At 46.5% G+C, this 16,170-nt stretch overlaps 1 protein-coding gene and 1 non-coding gene across 9 annotated transcripts in view; both read left to right on the top strand.

Moving 5' to 3' along the window:
- The window catches only part of AZIN2 (antizyme inhibitor 2), a 44,090-nt gene that overhangs the window by 10,557 nt on the left and 17,363 nt on the right, over positions 1 to 16,170 (top strand). For 6 of the 8 annotated variants that reach the window (XR_015767995.1, XM_088022512.1, XM_028113772.2 and 3 more), the window contains 5 exons: positions 486 to 697; positions 1,688 to 1,822; positions 2,590 to 2,755; positions 4,126 to 4,288; positions 5,510 to 5,622. Coding sequence is in view for 7 of the 8 variants with exons in the window: in XM_088022512.1 (XP_087878638.1) it covers positions 486 to 697; positions 1,688 to 1,822; positions 2,590 to 2,755; positions 4,126 to 4,288; positions 5,510 to 5,622 (789 nt within the window). In the remaining variant the exon portion in view is untranslated. The remainder of the gene's footprint in view (positions 1 to 485; positions 698 to 1,687; positions 1,823 to 2,589; positions 2,756 to 4,125; positions 4,289 to 5,509; positions 5,623 to 16,170) is intronic. The other 2 variants (XM_028113776.2, XM_028113773.2) reach the window with 2 other exon arrangements.
- LOC114217229 (U6 spliceosomal RNA) lies at positions 12,969 to 13,073 on the top strand. The gene has a single exon (XR_003610930.1). It is a non-coding gene; the product is annotated as a U6 spliceosomal RNA (small nuclear RNA).

Genomic DNA, 16,170 nt, shown 5'->3' with positions numbered 1-16,170 from the left:
GACCCTGGGATCATGACCTGAGCCAAAGGCAGATGCTTAATGACTGAGCCACCCAGGCACCCCAGCAATATTCTTTAAACATTAAGTCTGCCAGGAAAATGTATCAGGTGCCTATTGTTAGGGCTATCATGACTCCATGTAATGTCTTTGAGTGAATTAGAAAATGTACCCCATCCTTGAGGCACTTATAATGAATATACTGATTTTGTGAGACTGAGATGCTTTACTGCCAGGAAGTCGTAACAAATATAAAAATCTACCATGGATTCTCTGTGAATGGGACCTCCCTCCCCTCAATTGTACAGTGCACCACCTGGACAGCTGTCTATGGCAGCCTTGTCTGTCAAAGAATGGTGAACCGGCATGAGTCCTGATTTTCACATATCTGTTGTGTACAAATGAGGCCCACTTCTTAGGGACCTCCCCCTGCATAGCTATGACTCTGCCCCTCATTTGTGCTTCCTCGACTTCTGTGGGCCTGGTAGGTCCTGAGCCTCCTCACCATCACCTTTGGGACCCCACAGGCAGAGATGGAGTTGGTCCAGCGTATTGGCGTCCCTGCCAGTAAGATCGTCTACGCCAACCCCTGTAAGCAAATCGCACAGATCAAGTACGCTGCCAAGCATGGGGTCCGGCTGCTGAGCTTTGACAACGAGGCGGAGCTGGCTAAGGTGGTAAAGAGCCACCCCAGTGCCAAGTAAGCAGAGAACCACTCGTGGGAAGGGCTGGGCTGAGTGTGAGGGCAGAGGGGGAGGGAGGAGTGGTGCTGGAGCAGAGGAGCCTGCCCTGGACCTGGCCACAGTCCCAGGAGTCTGGGGCGGGTACTCCTGGACCGGACCCAGCGAGCCGGGGCCTGATGAGGGCCAAGGCAGAGATAACCATGGCAGCCCAGGCAGAACAAAGCTGGTGGTATTCTGGGGGTCAAAGTCACAGGCTGAAGGAGCAAGAGGAGGGTGGTCAGGAAAGCTGCATGGAAGAGGTGGCCTTCGAGGTGGGCCTGAGGAGGGAGTAGAATTAGCAGAGCGCATCAAAGCACAGAATGCAAGGGGTTTGGAAGCGGCCGGGGGCGTGTGAGGGATGAGCAGAAATTTGGTGTGGCCGGAACAGACCTGTGCGAGGGGTGAGGGCAAACATGATCGCTGGTGGGTCACAGTCCCAGGGCAGGGACCTGATGCACATGGGCTTTGGCGGGGCTCAGGGCTGGACATTTTGCTCTGGCTGAGGCTTTCACGCGGTCACCTGACGCTGTGGGGGGCTCCAGGGAGGCCTCCTCGGGGTGATGGGGAGGCTGGGGGGGCCACTCTGGTTCACCCAAAGCAGCTTCCATTTTGTCAGTTTTACGTGATTTGGGGGTTCTCAATATGTCTGTATTTAAAAAAATGGTTCCCCTCATACAAGAAAATTTGGAAAAGCCTGGCCAGTGTAGAGGCTGATTCGGAGGAAGTGGAGCTGCCAGGGAGAGCTGGTGAGGTCGGGACCAGGGCAGGGGCCGTGGGGATGGGCCGAGGGACGTTTAGAGAGGGGATTGGATGGGCCTCGGAGGCTGACTGGCAGTGCAGGGGCAGGAAGGGGTGAGGGCCCGGTGGGGTGGGCAGCTCTGAATTTATACCCTTGTTCTCCAAGAGGACATGGTTGGGGTTGGGGGGGTGGGGTCCACGCGGCAGAGGTGCGCTGTGTGTCTCCTCAGGCTGGTTCTGTGCATTGCCACTGATGAATCTCACTCCCTGAGCCCCCTGAGCTTCAAGTTTGGAGCGTCGCTGAAATCCTGCAGACACCTGCTTGAAAATGCCAAGAGGAGCCACGTGGAGGTGGTGGGGGTGAGGTGAGTGCCCGGAAGCTGCACCAGCCCTGTCAGGCCCACTGCCTCTTTCCCAGGAGTGAATCAATTCTCTATGAGACCTCCCTCAGGGCCTCCAAGGAAGGCCTGTCTCTGGGCCTAGAATCCTGCCAGTGGAGAGTTTCCTCTCTTTGGAAGGAAAGGATGGAGTGTCCCATTGCCTCGACCTCATGGTTCCCCAGAAGATCTTGTCCCAGGAGGCCCCAGGAGGTACCTGGCTTTGCAGGAGTTATACCAACTTATTATAGGCCAGAGGTCGTGTAGCCACATCTTTGCTCGCAGGGATAGGGACGAAGTCATGATAATGACCTAATAGTATAGCTTTTATTTATTCTGTGCTTAGGATATGCCAGGCACTGTGCTAAATGCTTCAGGAACATTATCCCACAGCCTTGTGGGATCTTATCCCCACTTTATAGACGGGGAAATGAAAGCGCAGCGCTGACTGAGAGGAATATACGGACCTGGCTGACGCGGGCCCAGCTCTTCATCCCAGAGGGCTTAGCCCCAGTGGCAGCATGATGGGATGGGAGGGACACCAAGTGCTAAGGGACCTTGGATCTAGTCTCTTGTCCACTCCTCACTTGCCCCGTGACCCTTGGCAATGCATTTACCCTCTGGGGCCCTCAGTCACTATATCTGCAGAATGGGCATGATGCCCATTGTGCCTGTCCAAGGCTGCTCCTGGCAGGGGCTGAGGCGGTGGCACCTGGGGCCTTGCATGTAAGCCGAGGGTCTTCCGCCCTTCCCAGTTTTCACATTGGCAGTGGCTGTCCTGACCTTCACGCCTACACTCAGTCCATCGCAGACGCCCGGCTTGTGTTTGAAATGGGCGCTGAGCTGGGCCATGGGATGCACATCCTGGACCTTGGCGGTGGCTTCCCTGGATTGGAGGGGGCCAAAGTGAGATTCGAAGAGGTAACCCTGGGGTCAGAAGTGTGGTACTGGGCTCTGCGGGAGGTGGGGTCGGCATACCCGGCACTGTTGAGTGGGTCCCAGGCACTGCATGCTGTGCTTGCTGCTTTACTCGGATCATCTTATTATTAGCCCCATGTTACAGCTGAGCAAACTGAGGCTCCTCGAGGTTATGTCACTTTCTGAGTCTACGGCCGAGTTGGACACACATCCAACACTCTCTGACTCTAGTCCTTGCATGTATTTGTTTAACCAGGCCTATTTGTATAAGTCCTGAAACTCTCTGAGGGCCTGGCATGCTCTGTTCTCCCTCAGGTGAGCTGATGAGAAATCAAACGGGAGGGCAGGGAAGGGAAAAGCCCACCTTCTGTCTGCTTCTTTCCGTCTGAGATGAAATCAAGAAAAATGTGCCCCCGCAATTCCCATTTCAACCACTAGGGGTCGCCTCTCCCTAATAAGAGCCAGGTCCGGGGACATCCATATCTCAGGACTGACCCTAAGAAAATAATCCCCCACAGACGCAAAGAGTTAGCCTCAAAGATGAGCATCGTAGCAGTGTTCATAACAAAAACCCAGTGGACTTTCCTGGTCCATCTAACACTCGGAAAGTGGTTAAATTATGGTACATTCGTATGACTCCCATGTGAGATCATTCAGAGTCTGTTGAGTAGAACAGGTTATAAAGCATATGCATAGCCTTATCATGTTTATAATAAAAAACAGTGTTTATATAGAAAAAGAATTAAAGGAACTACTCCAAAAAGTTAACAGTGATTAACAATCTGGATGATAGAATTGCGGGTGATTTTGATTTTCATTCTCTTTATTTTCTGTGAAAGATGTGTCATTTAACACTTTGGCCATTTATGAAAGATCTACATCAGGGCTTCTGGAACCTGAGTACCAAGTATTACGTTAAGAACACCTCTTCCCGTCGTGGGGGCGTTGAGGAAGGTGATTTACACAAGCATGAGGGTCTTGACCCAGCTCCGTCTGCCTCCTACGTCAGGAAGCCTGACCGGCGGTCTCCAGTCCCCAGTCTGGGGCCTTAGTAGCTGCCAAGTGCTTCTTTCTGAAATCGAAGAAGCTTTCAAGAAATAGACTTGCAGGGCGCCTGGGTGGCTCAGTTGGTTAAGCGACTGCCTTCGGCTCAGTTCATGATCCTGGAGTCCCGGAATCGAGTCCCACATCGGGCTCCCTGCTCAGCAGGGAGTCTGCTTCTCCCTCTGACCCTCCCCCCTCTCATGTGCTCTCTCTCTCTCAAATAAATAAATAAAATCTTAAAAAAGAAATAGACTTGCAGCTATAGCAAGTCCTCAGTATGTAAACCCCCCATTTCACACATGCATTGTCCCCCATCCCTGTCCCACCAGATTGCTTCTGTGATCAACTCAGCCTTGGACCTGTACTTCCCAGAGGGCTGTGGCGTGGACATCCTTGCCAGGCTGGGGCGTTACTATGTGACTTCGGCCTTCACCTTGGCAGTCAGCATCATTGCCAAGAAGGAGGTTCTTCTGGACCAGCCTGGAAGGGAGGGTAGGTGCCAGGTGGGCAGCAGAGCCCCGTTTTTTCCCAAAGCTAGGGACAGTGGCTGGCTGAGCAAGGTCTGGTTTTAGGGGATGGGAATCTGGAGGATGGATCCTTTCTTTAGGGAAACTTACAACCAAGTCCCCTTACCCCCAAGACACTTATTTAGTGTTAGTTTTTCCTATGCATGTTTACATTTTATGAAGATTGAGATCAAAACCACCTTAGGGAGAACAGATATTTTATTAACCCATTGTACAGATGAGAAAATTGAGAGCCAAAGAGAATACAAGTGAATTGCTTAATAGTAAAAAGTAAAGCCTGCATTCGACCCCATGCCTGTCTCCTCTCCAAAGTATAGGCTCTTACTCATCCTACTGCTGCTCATAACATAATGAAAATAATTAATGACAACTTATATTTGTCTAAGTCTACTTGATAGATGACAGAACATAGGCCTGGAGAGGTTGAGTCACTAGCCCAAAGTCACATAGCTGGTGAGGGGCAATGCCTGGATTCAAGTTCAGGCCGGGCTGACTCAGGGTTCTCTGCCCACATTGCAACATCAGCGCTCATCCCTGCCCTTCCAGAGAGATCAGTCCTTCCAGCAGCCCCTTGAGTGAGTGGGGTCAGGGGCTCTGATCTTGGAGCCTTCTGTTCCAGGGTCCCAGGCAGGAGAGCTGAGGTGTGTCTTCCCCTGAGAATCCATTTGGAGGGGTGGTGGGCTCCAGGTAGAATGTCGTGTGTCTGTGTGTGTGTGTGTGTAGAGATGACATTCTTCTGGCTTCCTTTATAAATCTAAAATTACTGTATTAGTCCAGCCGGGAGGCCTGGTTTCTCATTTCAGTTCATGCATTGCCCCGTGAGGGGGCTGTGAAGGGGGTTTACATACTGAGGACTTGCTATAGCTGCAAGTCCGAGCGAGTGGCTTAACCTCTTGGGGTATCGAGTTTGGGTGGGCTGCTCTTTGGCCTTTGCTGGGGCTTCCAGGGACTCAGATGCAGGCAGGAAGTATGTCCTGTGCAGGGGTGCTCAGCTGCAGGGATGAGTGTGCACCACGTGAACCTCATGTCATAGGAGGCAGCAGGACCCACCCCATAGCTGAGGAAGGGGCAGCCTTTTTGCTTCAGTTACCCATCATCCTTGCTGAGCCTCCCATTGTGCCAGCGCCCCACTCCCAGCCCCTCACACTGCTGTTTGTGCTGCCCCTGACCCCTCCCCTCCCCACAGAGGAAAATGGCTCCACCCCCAAGACCATCGTATACCACCTCGGTGAGGGCGTGTATGGAATCTTCAACTCAGTCCTGTTTGACAACATGTGCCCTACCCCCATCCTGCAGAAGGTGAGCCTACCCCACGTGGGCATCTTTTCAATTGGGTGTGTGTGTTTAAATAACATTCTGGGGGTGTTTTTATCTCATTTTAAAAAAGTAAAACATATTCATTGTAGAAAATGGCGGGATGATGAAGATCATCCATAATCCCACCAGGTAGAGATAGACTCTTTGAACATTAGATTTTTTAGTCTTTAAAAAAATGTATTCTATTTTTAAAAATAAAGTTGGATTGTATTGTTTTGTAACTGCTTTTTTCCACTCAATGTGGGGTATAGCTCTTTCCATGCCGTTAGCTAACCTTTGACAACATGCTTTTTGAAGACTACATAGTATTTTAACCCATCTAACCTAGTAGTTGGTTTGCTATTTTCTTTTTTCTTTTTTTTTAATTTTATTTATTTATTTGAGAGAGAATGAGAGATAGAGAGCACGAGAGGGAAGAGGGTCAGAGGGAGAAGCAGACTCCCTGCTGAGCAGGGAGCCCGATGTGGGACTCGATCCCGGGACTCCAGGATCATGACCTGAGCCGAAGGCAGTCGCTTAACCAACTGAGCCACCCAGGCACCCCGGTTTGCTATTTTCGAGCATTGTGAATATATCTATCTTGACGTCCATGTCTGATCAAGGCCTGGAGTGAATTTCTAGAAGCAAAAAGAAACAGTTCATCTTTAATGGGTTTTTCCAGGGTGACAAGGGAATAGGAATGGACAAAGAGGGGAAAGAAAATCAGACACACCATTGTAGTTTCGTATCTCCAGGCCTTTGTTGTGTGGCCCCTTTTCTGGAAGGGAACTGCAGTGCCTAACGGGCACCCAGATCATCATGAGTGTGTTTTTGTTTTTCTCTTTTTCCATCCCGTCTAGTTTTTTAAGACCCACTCAAATGTCAGCTCCTCTTTGTAGCTCTTCCTGCCCCTTATCTATCACAGGCAGAAGGAGGCCCCCCCCACCTCCAGCTGCCCATGCCATGACTTGATTATGTCCTCGTTCCATAGCTGGGTTGTTCAGTGTGGTTTCCTCCAGCTAGTCTGAGTAAGCCTCCCTGATGCGCTCAGAAATTCAGTTTTCTGCTGTGATGCACCGGTCCTACCTGCATTCTTGCGGTTTCCCACATCCTACCGCACTGAGAAAGGACCAGGTTGGCCTAAGCCAGCCGCGCCCCAGGTCACACAGCAGGCGGCAGCTGCTTCCCAGGTCCTGTCCCCCTCCAGACCCCCTCCACCTTCCAGTGCCCCTCTTCCTGTCACATGCTGTCCATGACCCACTCTGCATTCCCTTCATCAGCAACTCAGATGAGCAGGACTGTGGGCCCAGCTCATTACCACACCCCCCATCCAGGGTCTCCATTTTGATTAATCTCCAGTTGGTATTCCTGCCTTGGACACCAGGATGTTACTGACCCTCTTTGTGATCAGCCCTGTTCCTCCTCCGGACGCTGTTGAAGTTTCATACTTTGGGCTGTCAACCACTTACCAGGTCCAGCCATGTGACCAGATCCAGGGTTGGGCCCCTGTCTGGTGGTGGAGGCAGTTGACAACACACACAGTAAATCAGTTGCAGTTGTGTTGGGTGTGTGTTATAGGGACCCAGCCTGGCTGGGGGTATCTGCATCTTCTTCCCCAAGGAAGGTCCCCTTCACGAGTCATGGTGGCAGCTTTGCATCCCTGCTCTTCATTCCCTAGGACTTTGTGTTTGGACCTCAGGCACAGAAAGTCCTATTAAACATAATCAATCCTTGGTTCAAAGTATACTTCTTATCGCTGGAGCCTTCCAGGCTCTTTTTTGTTTTCTTTCTTTTTAAAAATTTAATAAACATTTGAGTACTCTCAGGATGCAAAGCCCTATATTGAGGCCTGCACAGGACGGCAGGTGAGACAGAATTGTCTACGCTCTGGAAATGCAGTCCTGCTGGGTAGGGGTGTGTGTGTGTGTGCGTACGTGTGGTGAGCAGTACACAGGCTACAACAGTGTCATGAAAAAAGCACAGAAAACTACAGAACAAGTGTTATTGGAATTTTTTCAAAAATATTTTAATATATTTAAAAGGAAAGGACTTGAGAAAAATCATAATACCATTGTCAAATCAAAAGTGAACAATTCCATAGTATCCCCTGTCATCTTCCTCATAAATGGTTTTTCTAGTTGACTTGCTGAAATCAGCAGCCAAAAAAGGTCCACATACTGCATTTGGTCGATTGTCTCTCTCTTAACCTATTGGTTTCCCCAAACTCACTTTTTTTTTTTTTTAATTATTTGTTGATGAAACTGAGTTGTTGGTCCTAAAGTTTCCTGCATTCTGGATATTCCTGATTGGTGGATTCCCTGGATTTCCCTTCGGTGTTATCAAATATATTATTCCATGCCCTGTATTTCTTTGAAACTAGATAGTTAGATTTCATGGTTTCAGTAGATTCCTAATCAGTTTTGGGGTAAAAAAGTTTCATGGGAGGACTTGTCTTTGTTTTTTGTTTTGTTTTGTTTTGTTTTAGTGAAGTAAGCATTCTTTTCATTTTACCACCTCATTCCTTTGTCTCTTCCCGTGCAAAGTACCCACGATTTAGACTTACCTGTTACCGTTTTTTTATATAGGTTTTTTCTTTTTTTTAAATATAGTTTTTTTTTTCTACTGTGGTAAGAACACTTAACATTAAGATCTACTCTTGTAACAGATGGTTAAGTGTATGATCCTGTACTATTAGCTACAGGCTGTGGTATAGCAGATCTCTAGAACTTGTTCATCTCGTAGAGCTGAAACTTTATGTCCTTTGATTATCAACTTCCCATTTCCCCCTCCCATCAACCCCTGGCACCCATACTTCTATTCTTTGTTCCATGAGTTTGACTATTAGATACCTCATATAAATGCAAGCATGCATTGTGTGTCCTTCTGTGACTAGCGCATTTCAGTTAGCATGACGTCCTCAGTGTTCATTCATGCTGCTGCATGTTGCAGGATTTCCTTCTTTGATAAAGACTGATCATGTTCCATTATATGGATATACTGCATTTTTTTAATCCATTCATCCATGGACATTTAGGTCTTGGCAGCTGTTAATAGTATTGCAACAAACACAGGAGGGCTTAGCCCTCTTAGAGATCTTGATTTCAATTCTTTTGGGGGAATACCCAGAGGTAGAATTGCTGGATCACACTGAATTTTTTGAGGAAGCACCATCCTGTTTTCCACGGCGTCTGCATCATGCTGCATTCCCTCGGGCAGCATACCGGGGTTCCAGTTTCTCCACGACCCTGTTAACACTGGTCGTCTTTTGTTTTTTTTTTGCTAACAGCCATCCTAACAGGTGTGAGGTGACATTTCACTGTGGTTTTGACTTGTATTTCTTTTATGATTAATGATGTTGAGCCTCTTTTCCTGTGCCTGTTTGCCATTCGTATGGCTTCTTTCAAGTAGTTTTGTCACATCAAAGTTTATTCCTCAGTGTATTTATAATTTGTTTTTGTTTTTTTTTTTTTTTACTTTACAAAAAGGCTGTTCTAATGATGTAAACTTTTTGGACTTTTTAAAAATTTTTTTAAAAAGATATTTATTTATTTTAAAGATTTTATTTATTTATTTGACAGAGAGAGACACAGTGAGAGAGGGAACACAAGCAGGGCAAGTGGGAGAGGGCGAAGCAGGCTTTCTGCTGAGCAGGGAGCCCGATGCGGGGCTTGGTCCCAGGACCCTGGGCAGACGCTTAACGACTGAGCCACCCAGGCGCCCCTATTTATTTATTTATTTGATAGAGAGACAGCAAGAGAGGGAACACAAGCAGGGGGAGTGGGAGAGGGAGAAGCAGGCTCCCCGCTGAGCAAGACTTGATCCCAGGACCCCGGGATCATGACCTGAGCCGAAGGCAGACGCTTAATGACTGAGCCACCCAGGCGCCTTCCTTTTTGGACTTCTTAAAAAGCATGCTGTCACAGTCTAAGATGCACCACCGCTGCTGTGTGTACCTGAGGCCCATCCTTGGGCTGCTGTTTCACCCTGTCGGTGAGCATGCTGCGGCCGGTTGTCCACTCTCCTCTCCAGGTGCTGGGCTGTTTCTAGGTCTTCACTACTGTGAGATCTGCCGCTCTGAATATTCTCGTTTGTGACTCTGTGGAGTCGCTGGGCATAGATAGGGCACATGATTGTTCCGCCTCATGAGACAGTGCCAGACAGTTTTCCAAAGTGGTTGTACCACTTGGCGGTCCCCCGGGAGAGCCTGGGTGGATCCACGTTTTCCCCAATGCTTGGCATTGCCAGACTTTAAACATTCTCCCGATTGAATGGATGTGAGATGGTTTCTCCTGTCTTGATGTGCATGTCCCTGATTACTAATGAAGTCGGATATCTCTTTGTACATTTATTGGACATACATATTTTCTCTTCTGTCAGAGACTTTGTAACCTTCCCTTCAGTTACTGCCCTTCGTGTCCAAACCTCTCCAGCCAGCGGCCTGCGCTCACTGCCCTTGCTCCCTCAGCTCTCATTCCCTCTTCAAACCTTTCCAGTGGGATTTCGATCACACAACCATACAGAAGATGCTCTTGAAAGTTCCTTGCATGTGGCCAGCCCAGAGGTGGCACTTCTGTCTTCAGCAACTGATCTTCCTCCACCTTCATGCTCTTGGCTTTGCCCTCTCCTCTGTCATTCTTACGTTGCCTCTCTGGCATGTTCCCTGTGGCTTCACCCCCTGAATGTTGACTCTCAGGCCTCCACTCGTAATCTTCTTCTCTGCCTGCACGCATTTCCTAGGTGAGCTCTTCCAGGCTGAGGCTTTCAATATCTCCTACAGTCTCATCATTTTCAAATTTATTTCTCTGGTCTGGACCATTCCCCTGAGCTCCAGACTCGTGTATCCACCTACCCACTTGCCATTTCTACTGGATGTCTCACAGGCACTCAAATTTAACTTGTTCAGAAATGAACTCTTGATTTCCAACCCAAACTTCTTCCTTCCCACAGTTTTCTCTCAGCAAACAGTACAGCCAGTCAGCCAGCTGTTCAAGCTGTAACACTTTGGCATTATTCTCGATTCTTGCTTTCTTCTCTTCCCACACGCAGTTCACCTGCAATTTTTCAGTCTAATTCCAAAATACACTTGGAATCCATCTAATTTCTTCCCTGCCACCATGGCAGGGTGCAAGATGCCATCACCCCTTCCTGGGCTAGTGTGGCAATCACTAACTGGTCTTCTCGCCCCGACTCCTGCCTTCCTACTATCTATTTTCTACAGTGTAGACACAGTGATTTTTTAAAATACCCAAAGATCATCTCTCTCCTCTGCTTAAAACTTTCAGTGGCTCCCTGTTACTCTCAGGATAGAATCCAGACGCCTCACCCTGGCTGGCAAGGCTCCTGCCCACATCTTTAGCTGCATCTGTCCCCACCGAGCCCCTCACTCACCTGCCCCAGTCCCAGTGGCCTCCTTTCTGCTCCTGGAACACCTAAGCTCCTTCAGCCCTACGGACCATTGTATTCACCTGCCCGAATGCTCTTCCCCTTGCTCCTGAGGTGATTTCCTTATTCTTTTTCTGATATGTCTTAGGTCAGATGTCACCTCTTTGGGGAAACCTTTCCTGACTGCTCTCTTTCAAGGGGGCTTGCTTCTCCCCATGAGATAATATTGTCAACGTGTTGATTTTTTTCATAATGTGCCAGAATCTGTAATTATTCTTATTTGGTTTTGTTTCCTTGCTTATCATCTGCCTTCCCTACTAGCACACAGGCTCTGTGGGGGCAGCCACTTTGTCTACTCATTACCTCTGCATTCCCAGCACCTGGCGCAGCGCCTGGTCCATAAGTAGGTGAGGGATAACTACTTGTTGAATGAATGATGAATGAATGGATCACCCACTATACTGCGAGCCCCTTGAAGGCAGAAGCTGTTTCCCCAGTACAGGACCTGGCACATAGTAGGTGCTTTATGTTGGAATGGAATCAATCTTTAAAAATTATGGGAGCAACCTAAAATTTTAAAGGAACAAAGGAGGGAGAAGCCCTGCAGTCTTCTACCCTAATTTATCCATAATGTCACCCCTCTTTCACCAGACACACTGAGTGGTTCATAGCTGCAAGCCTCATGCTCAGTGGTGGCGGCTGAAGGCACCGTGTACTTACTGTAGCACATGCTGTATAAAGCACTTTAGATGGCATTACTCATGTAATCTTTATAATAATCCTATATGGTGGATACTGTTATCAGACCCATTTTACAGATGAGAAAACTGAGGCATGGTGTGGTGAAGCAACTTGCTCAAAGTTGCACGCTAGTGAAGGGTAGAATTTTTAAACTGCAGCATGGGAGCTGCTTGGGGGTATGGTGCATGGCTTATTTGTCTTCAATTATCTGGGTGTCGCCAGAGAACAAGCTCTTAACTACTTTCCTATAAAATTATTGCCTCCAGATAAAATCTTCCCATCACTGGGCATTTGGATATTGCTAATTTTTTTAAAAAGATTTATTTATTTATTGGAGAGAGAGGGGGGAGGGGCGAAGGGAGAGGGAGAGGGGAAGCAGACTCCCTGCTGAGCACGGAGCCTGATGCAGGACTCGATCCCTCGACCCTGAGATCATGACCTGTGCCAAAACCAAGAGTTGGATGCTTAACCAACTGAGTCACCCAGGCGCCCTGAACATTGCTAATTTTTGGTTATGTTCATTCATGTATCCATGAGTATTACCTCTGCCTAGGATGCACTTTGTGAGTCTCTTTGCATGGCTGGCTCAAGTTACACACTGAAAGTGGGTTCCCTTTAAAAAACTCTTTTCTTACGATGAGTCTCTAGAATAGGATTACCAAGTAAAAAGATATGAGCACTTTTAGGTCTCTTGATACATATTGCCAGATTGTTTTCCTCAAAGCTTGGCCCAGTCTATACTGTTAGCAGCTGTGCTCATTTTGTGATAAGCTCACTAGCAGTGCACGCTGTGACTTTTTCTTGTTGGCTAATTTATCTGAAATGGTATGTACCTCAGTATTTCTTTCATTTCTGTCTTCTTGACAAGGATAAAGCATTTTGTTTATTGTTTCATTTCCTTTGATGTCAATATCTTTTTGTATTTTCCATTTACCTAATTTAGAGTTTTTTCTTACAAATGAAGATAAGCTTGCATATGGATATGTGTGTGTATTTCATATAGTATTTGATACAAATAGTTTTTTTGTCAATCTGTTGGTTTTATTCTAGTTTTGTGATTCTTTGTTATTCTTTCATAGAAGTTTCAACATACTATCATGTGTCTTCACAAAGTGCTCTGCAATTAATAGTGAGGGAATTTGTCCCTCTTTACCTTTTGTGCTCTGAGAGTTATAGATTTCCTTTATTTTATACATATTTTTTCTATTGTAGAAATAGAATGTGTAGTGCTTGCTTCAGCAGCACATATACTAAAATTGGAATGAAAGAGAAGATTAGCATGGCCCCTGTGCAAGGATGATATGCAAATTTGTGAAGTGTCCTATAAATTAAAAAAGAGAGAGAGGGAATGTTAATTGGGGAAAATCTAGTACAAACAGCGATATAAAGTGATCCCTTAATCCCACCATACAGAGATGATTATTGTTAAAATTTACTTTGGTTCCTTTTTTTTTTTTTTAACGTGTCATAGTACACATTGTTTTTAACTTTTAAAAAAACATTGGGAGATGTGGTCTTCTTTAAATACTGATATTTAGGTGGACTTTTTAATATATAAACACTTTAAATGTTGATTGAGTGGTCTAAAATGACATATATTTAGGGTTAAAGATACAATTTAGTAACTGTGTAATGGCACTTTATAAATGCAAGGTAGAGTTGGGTGTGGGGAGGGACCCAGATGGGGCAAGTACCCCAGGAGTTTTATAAGACTCCTGGGAACCAAATTTCAGAGTACAAGCTCCCATCACTCCACTCTGGGCGGAGCCTCTCTCTCTGCTGACAGGATTGGGCTTTCTTCCTTGCTGTTGTGTTTTATTCTAGTGATTTGTGTTTACAAAGTGTGACTCTGTTTTGAGCGTACTGCAGTAGCATTTGTCAAGCGTGGATCTGGGTAGGTCTTGTCCTAAGAATTCTTAAGTAGTGATCTCTAACGCCTTTGGTTTGATTACTGCTTTGCCACGGTGTACACTAGTTTTATTTTTTCTGTCTCTTGCCTTTATTCTGTCCTTTTGATATTGTTTTTCTTTGTTCGGCATATTCTGTAGCGTTTTGGCAATAGCTTTGTGCTGTGTTTAGAAAACCGGTAGGGTGCCTTCTATTCCCAGCAATGTGGCAGTCTAGATACTCTGAACAGCCTCCCCACTGACAACAAAGAAAACCGTATCCTGCCTTACAAGAAAGTGGGGGATCCTTCAGAGGTCAAAATTAAGTGAAAGCAGGCATCTCCACTTAGAGTAAAAGCCAGCCTATTCTCCACCCACTAGCCAGAGGGATTCTTTTAAAATGTAAGTCAAATCATGTCTAGTTTTATTAAAACTGCCTAAAACCCTGTGCTGGCTCCCGTCTCACTCCAAATTAGAGCCAAAGTCCTCCGAGGGCTTCTAAGGCCCTTTGTGATCTGCCCTTGTCTCCTCTCTGATTCCCTCCCTCCCCACTCTCCCTCCTGCTCATCCCATCAGTCATGGCAGCCTCCCTGCAGTTCCTCGAGCTCCCCCAGGCACCATCCTGCCTTTGCACCTCTGCACCAGCTTTTCCTTCTGCCTGGATCACCTTTCTTCCAGGTACCACCCAGGCTCACTCCTTGACCTCCTTTGCATCTTTTCCTGAAGGTCATCTTCTCGGTGAGGCCTATGCTTTATTTAATCCTGCTACCTGCCCCTCCCCCTGCTCTGTTCTTTCTTTTATGCAGTACCACTTATTATCTCCTAATTTACTATATAATTTACTTCCTTATTTCGTTGTTCGCCTCCCTCCTGCTGCACTGTAAACACTATGAGGACAAGGACTTTGTCTACTTTGTTCACTAGTGTGTCCCAAGCACGTAAAATCGTGACTATTCAAATATGTGGTAAATGAATTCATTAACCCAGAGAGAAAACCTAACTCTGAAACTGGCTTTCTCTCTGGGTGTGTATGCTGAACCTTTGTGGCATTGATCTTCAGCTTTGATAGCTGCATGGGTTCCTAGGGGCTCAGTCAGGATGGGGAGTCTGATATGATCCCTTGCGTAAAGCTGGGAACCTCCCCAAAGGACATAATCATTAGTGTAAGGGGAAACTAGAAAAACACCTATCTCACAGAGGAGGACAGCAAACAAACAAACAAACAAACAAACAAAAACCCCACAAAAACCCATGTCTTTTAGATCTTGGTAGTGGTTGGAAGAGGGCATAAAATTGAGACTTTATAGCCATAAGCTAGCCTTTTCTTGGGTTTGTTGTCCAAATTCATATTAACTGTGTTGTCTGAAAAGCCTCATGGCTAGAATTTATTTTATCTTGCAGAAGCAAACACAACATCTCTCTGGAGTGGAACTCTTCAGCCTAGACTTCTAAGAATTCTCACAAGTAAAGTGCCAAAGTACATGGGCTTGCAGTCAAAAATCACAAAACACAAAGAACCAGGTCACCATGAGGGCAAACCTGCAGAAGTATTAAACAGCAAACCAGACCTGCAATTATTTCATGTGTTAGAATTATCAGATGTTAAAGATAAAACAGAATGTTTACAATGTTTAAAGAAATAAGAAATTGAAAATGTGACCAAGGGGTACCTGGGTAGCTTAGTTGGTTAAGCCTCCAACTCTTGATTTTGGCTCAGGTCATGATCTCAGGGTCGTGAGATCAGCTCTGCATTGAGCTCTGTATCGGGCTCCATGCTGGACCTGAAGCCTGCTTAAAATTCTCTCTCCCCCTCCTTCTGCCCCTTCTCCCCAACTTGTGTGCTCTCTCTTAAAAAAAAAAAAAAGAAAATGTGATCAAAGAATAAGCAAATATAAAAATATGATCTAGCAGATTTTTTTTTTTAAGTAGGCTCCACGCCCAGCATGGAGCCCAGCTCGGGGCTTGAACTTATGACCCTGAGATCAAGACCTGAGTTGAGGGCGCCTGGGTGGCTCAGTTGGTTGGGCGACTGCCTTCGGCTCAGGTCATGATCCTGGAGTCCCAGGATCGAGTCCCGCATCGGGCTCCCTGCTCGGCGGGGAGTCTGCTTCTCCCTCTGACCCTCTTCCCTCTCGTGCTCTCTATCTCTCATTCTCTCTCAAATAAATAAATAAAAATCTTTAAAAAAAAAAAAAGACCTGAGTTGAGATCAAGAGTTGGCTGATTAACCAGCTGAACCACCCACGCACCTCTCCAGCAGATTTTTAAAAGGATTAAATAGAGCTTCTAAAAATAAAAAAATATGACAATTGAAAGAGTGCACAGAGTAAGCAAGCTATTGGAGACAGTTGAAGAGAAAATTAGAGAATGGGAAGATAGACCTAAAGAACTGATGCAAATGTAGCACAAAGACAGGGAGATAAAAAATGAGAAAGGCACAGGAAATGGCAGACAGAATGAATATACATCAGACACAATGTCTAATTAGAGTTTCGGGAAGAGATTGCATGAGGATACAGAAACCATACCAGTAATTTGAGCA

This window comes from Eumetopias jubatus, unplaced genomic scaffold, assembly GCF_037043125.1.
Source record: "Eumetopias jubatus isolate StellerSeaLion01/CBP00866 unplaced genomic scaffold, mEumJub1_p1.0 scaffold_4, whole genome shotgun sequence".
In the NCBI taxonomy this organism is placed as follows: Eukaryota; Metazoa; Chordata; class Mammalia; order Carnivora; family Otariidae; genus Eumetopias; species Eumetopias jubatus.
Note: the sequence above shows the minus strand (reverse complement) of the source record. Positions and strands in the feature narration are given on the sequence as shown.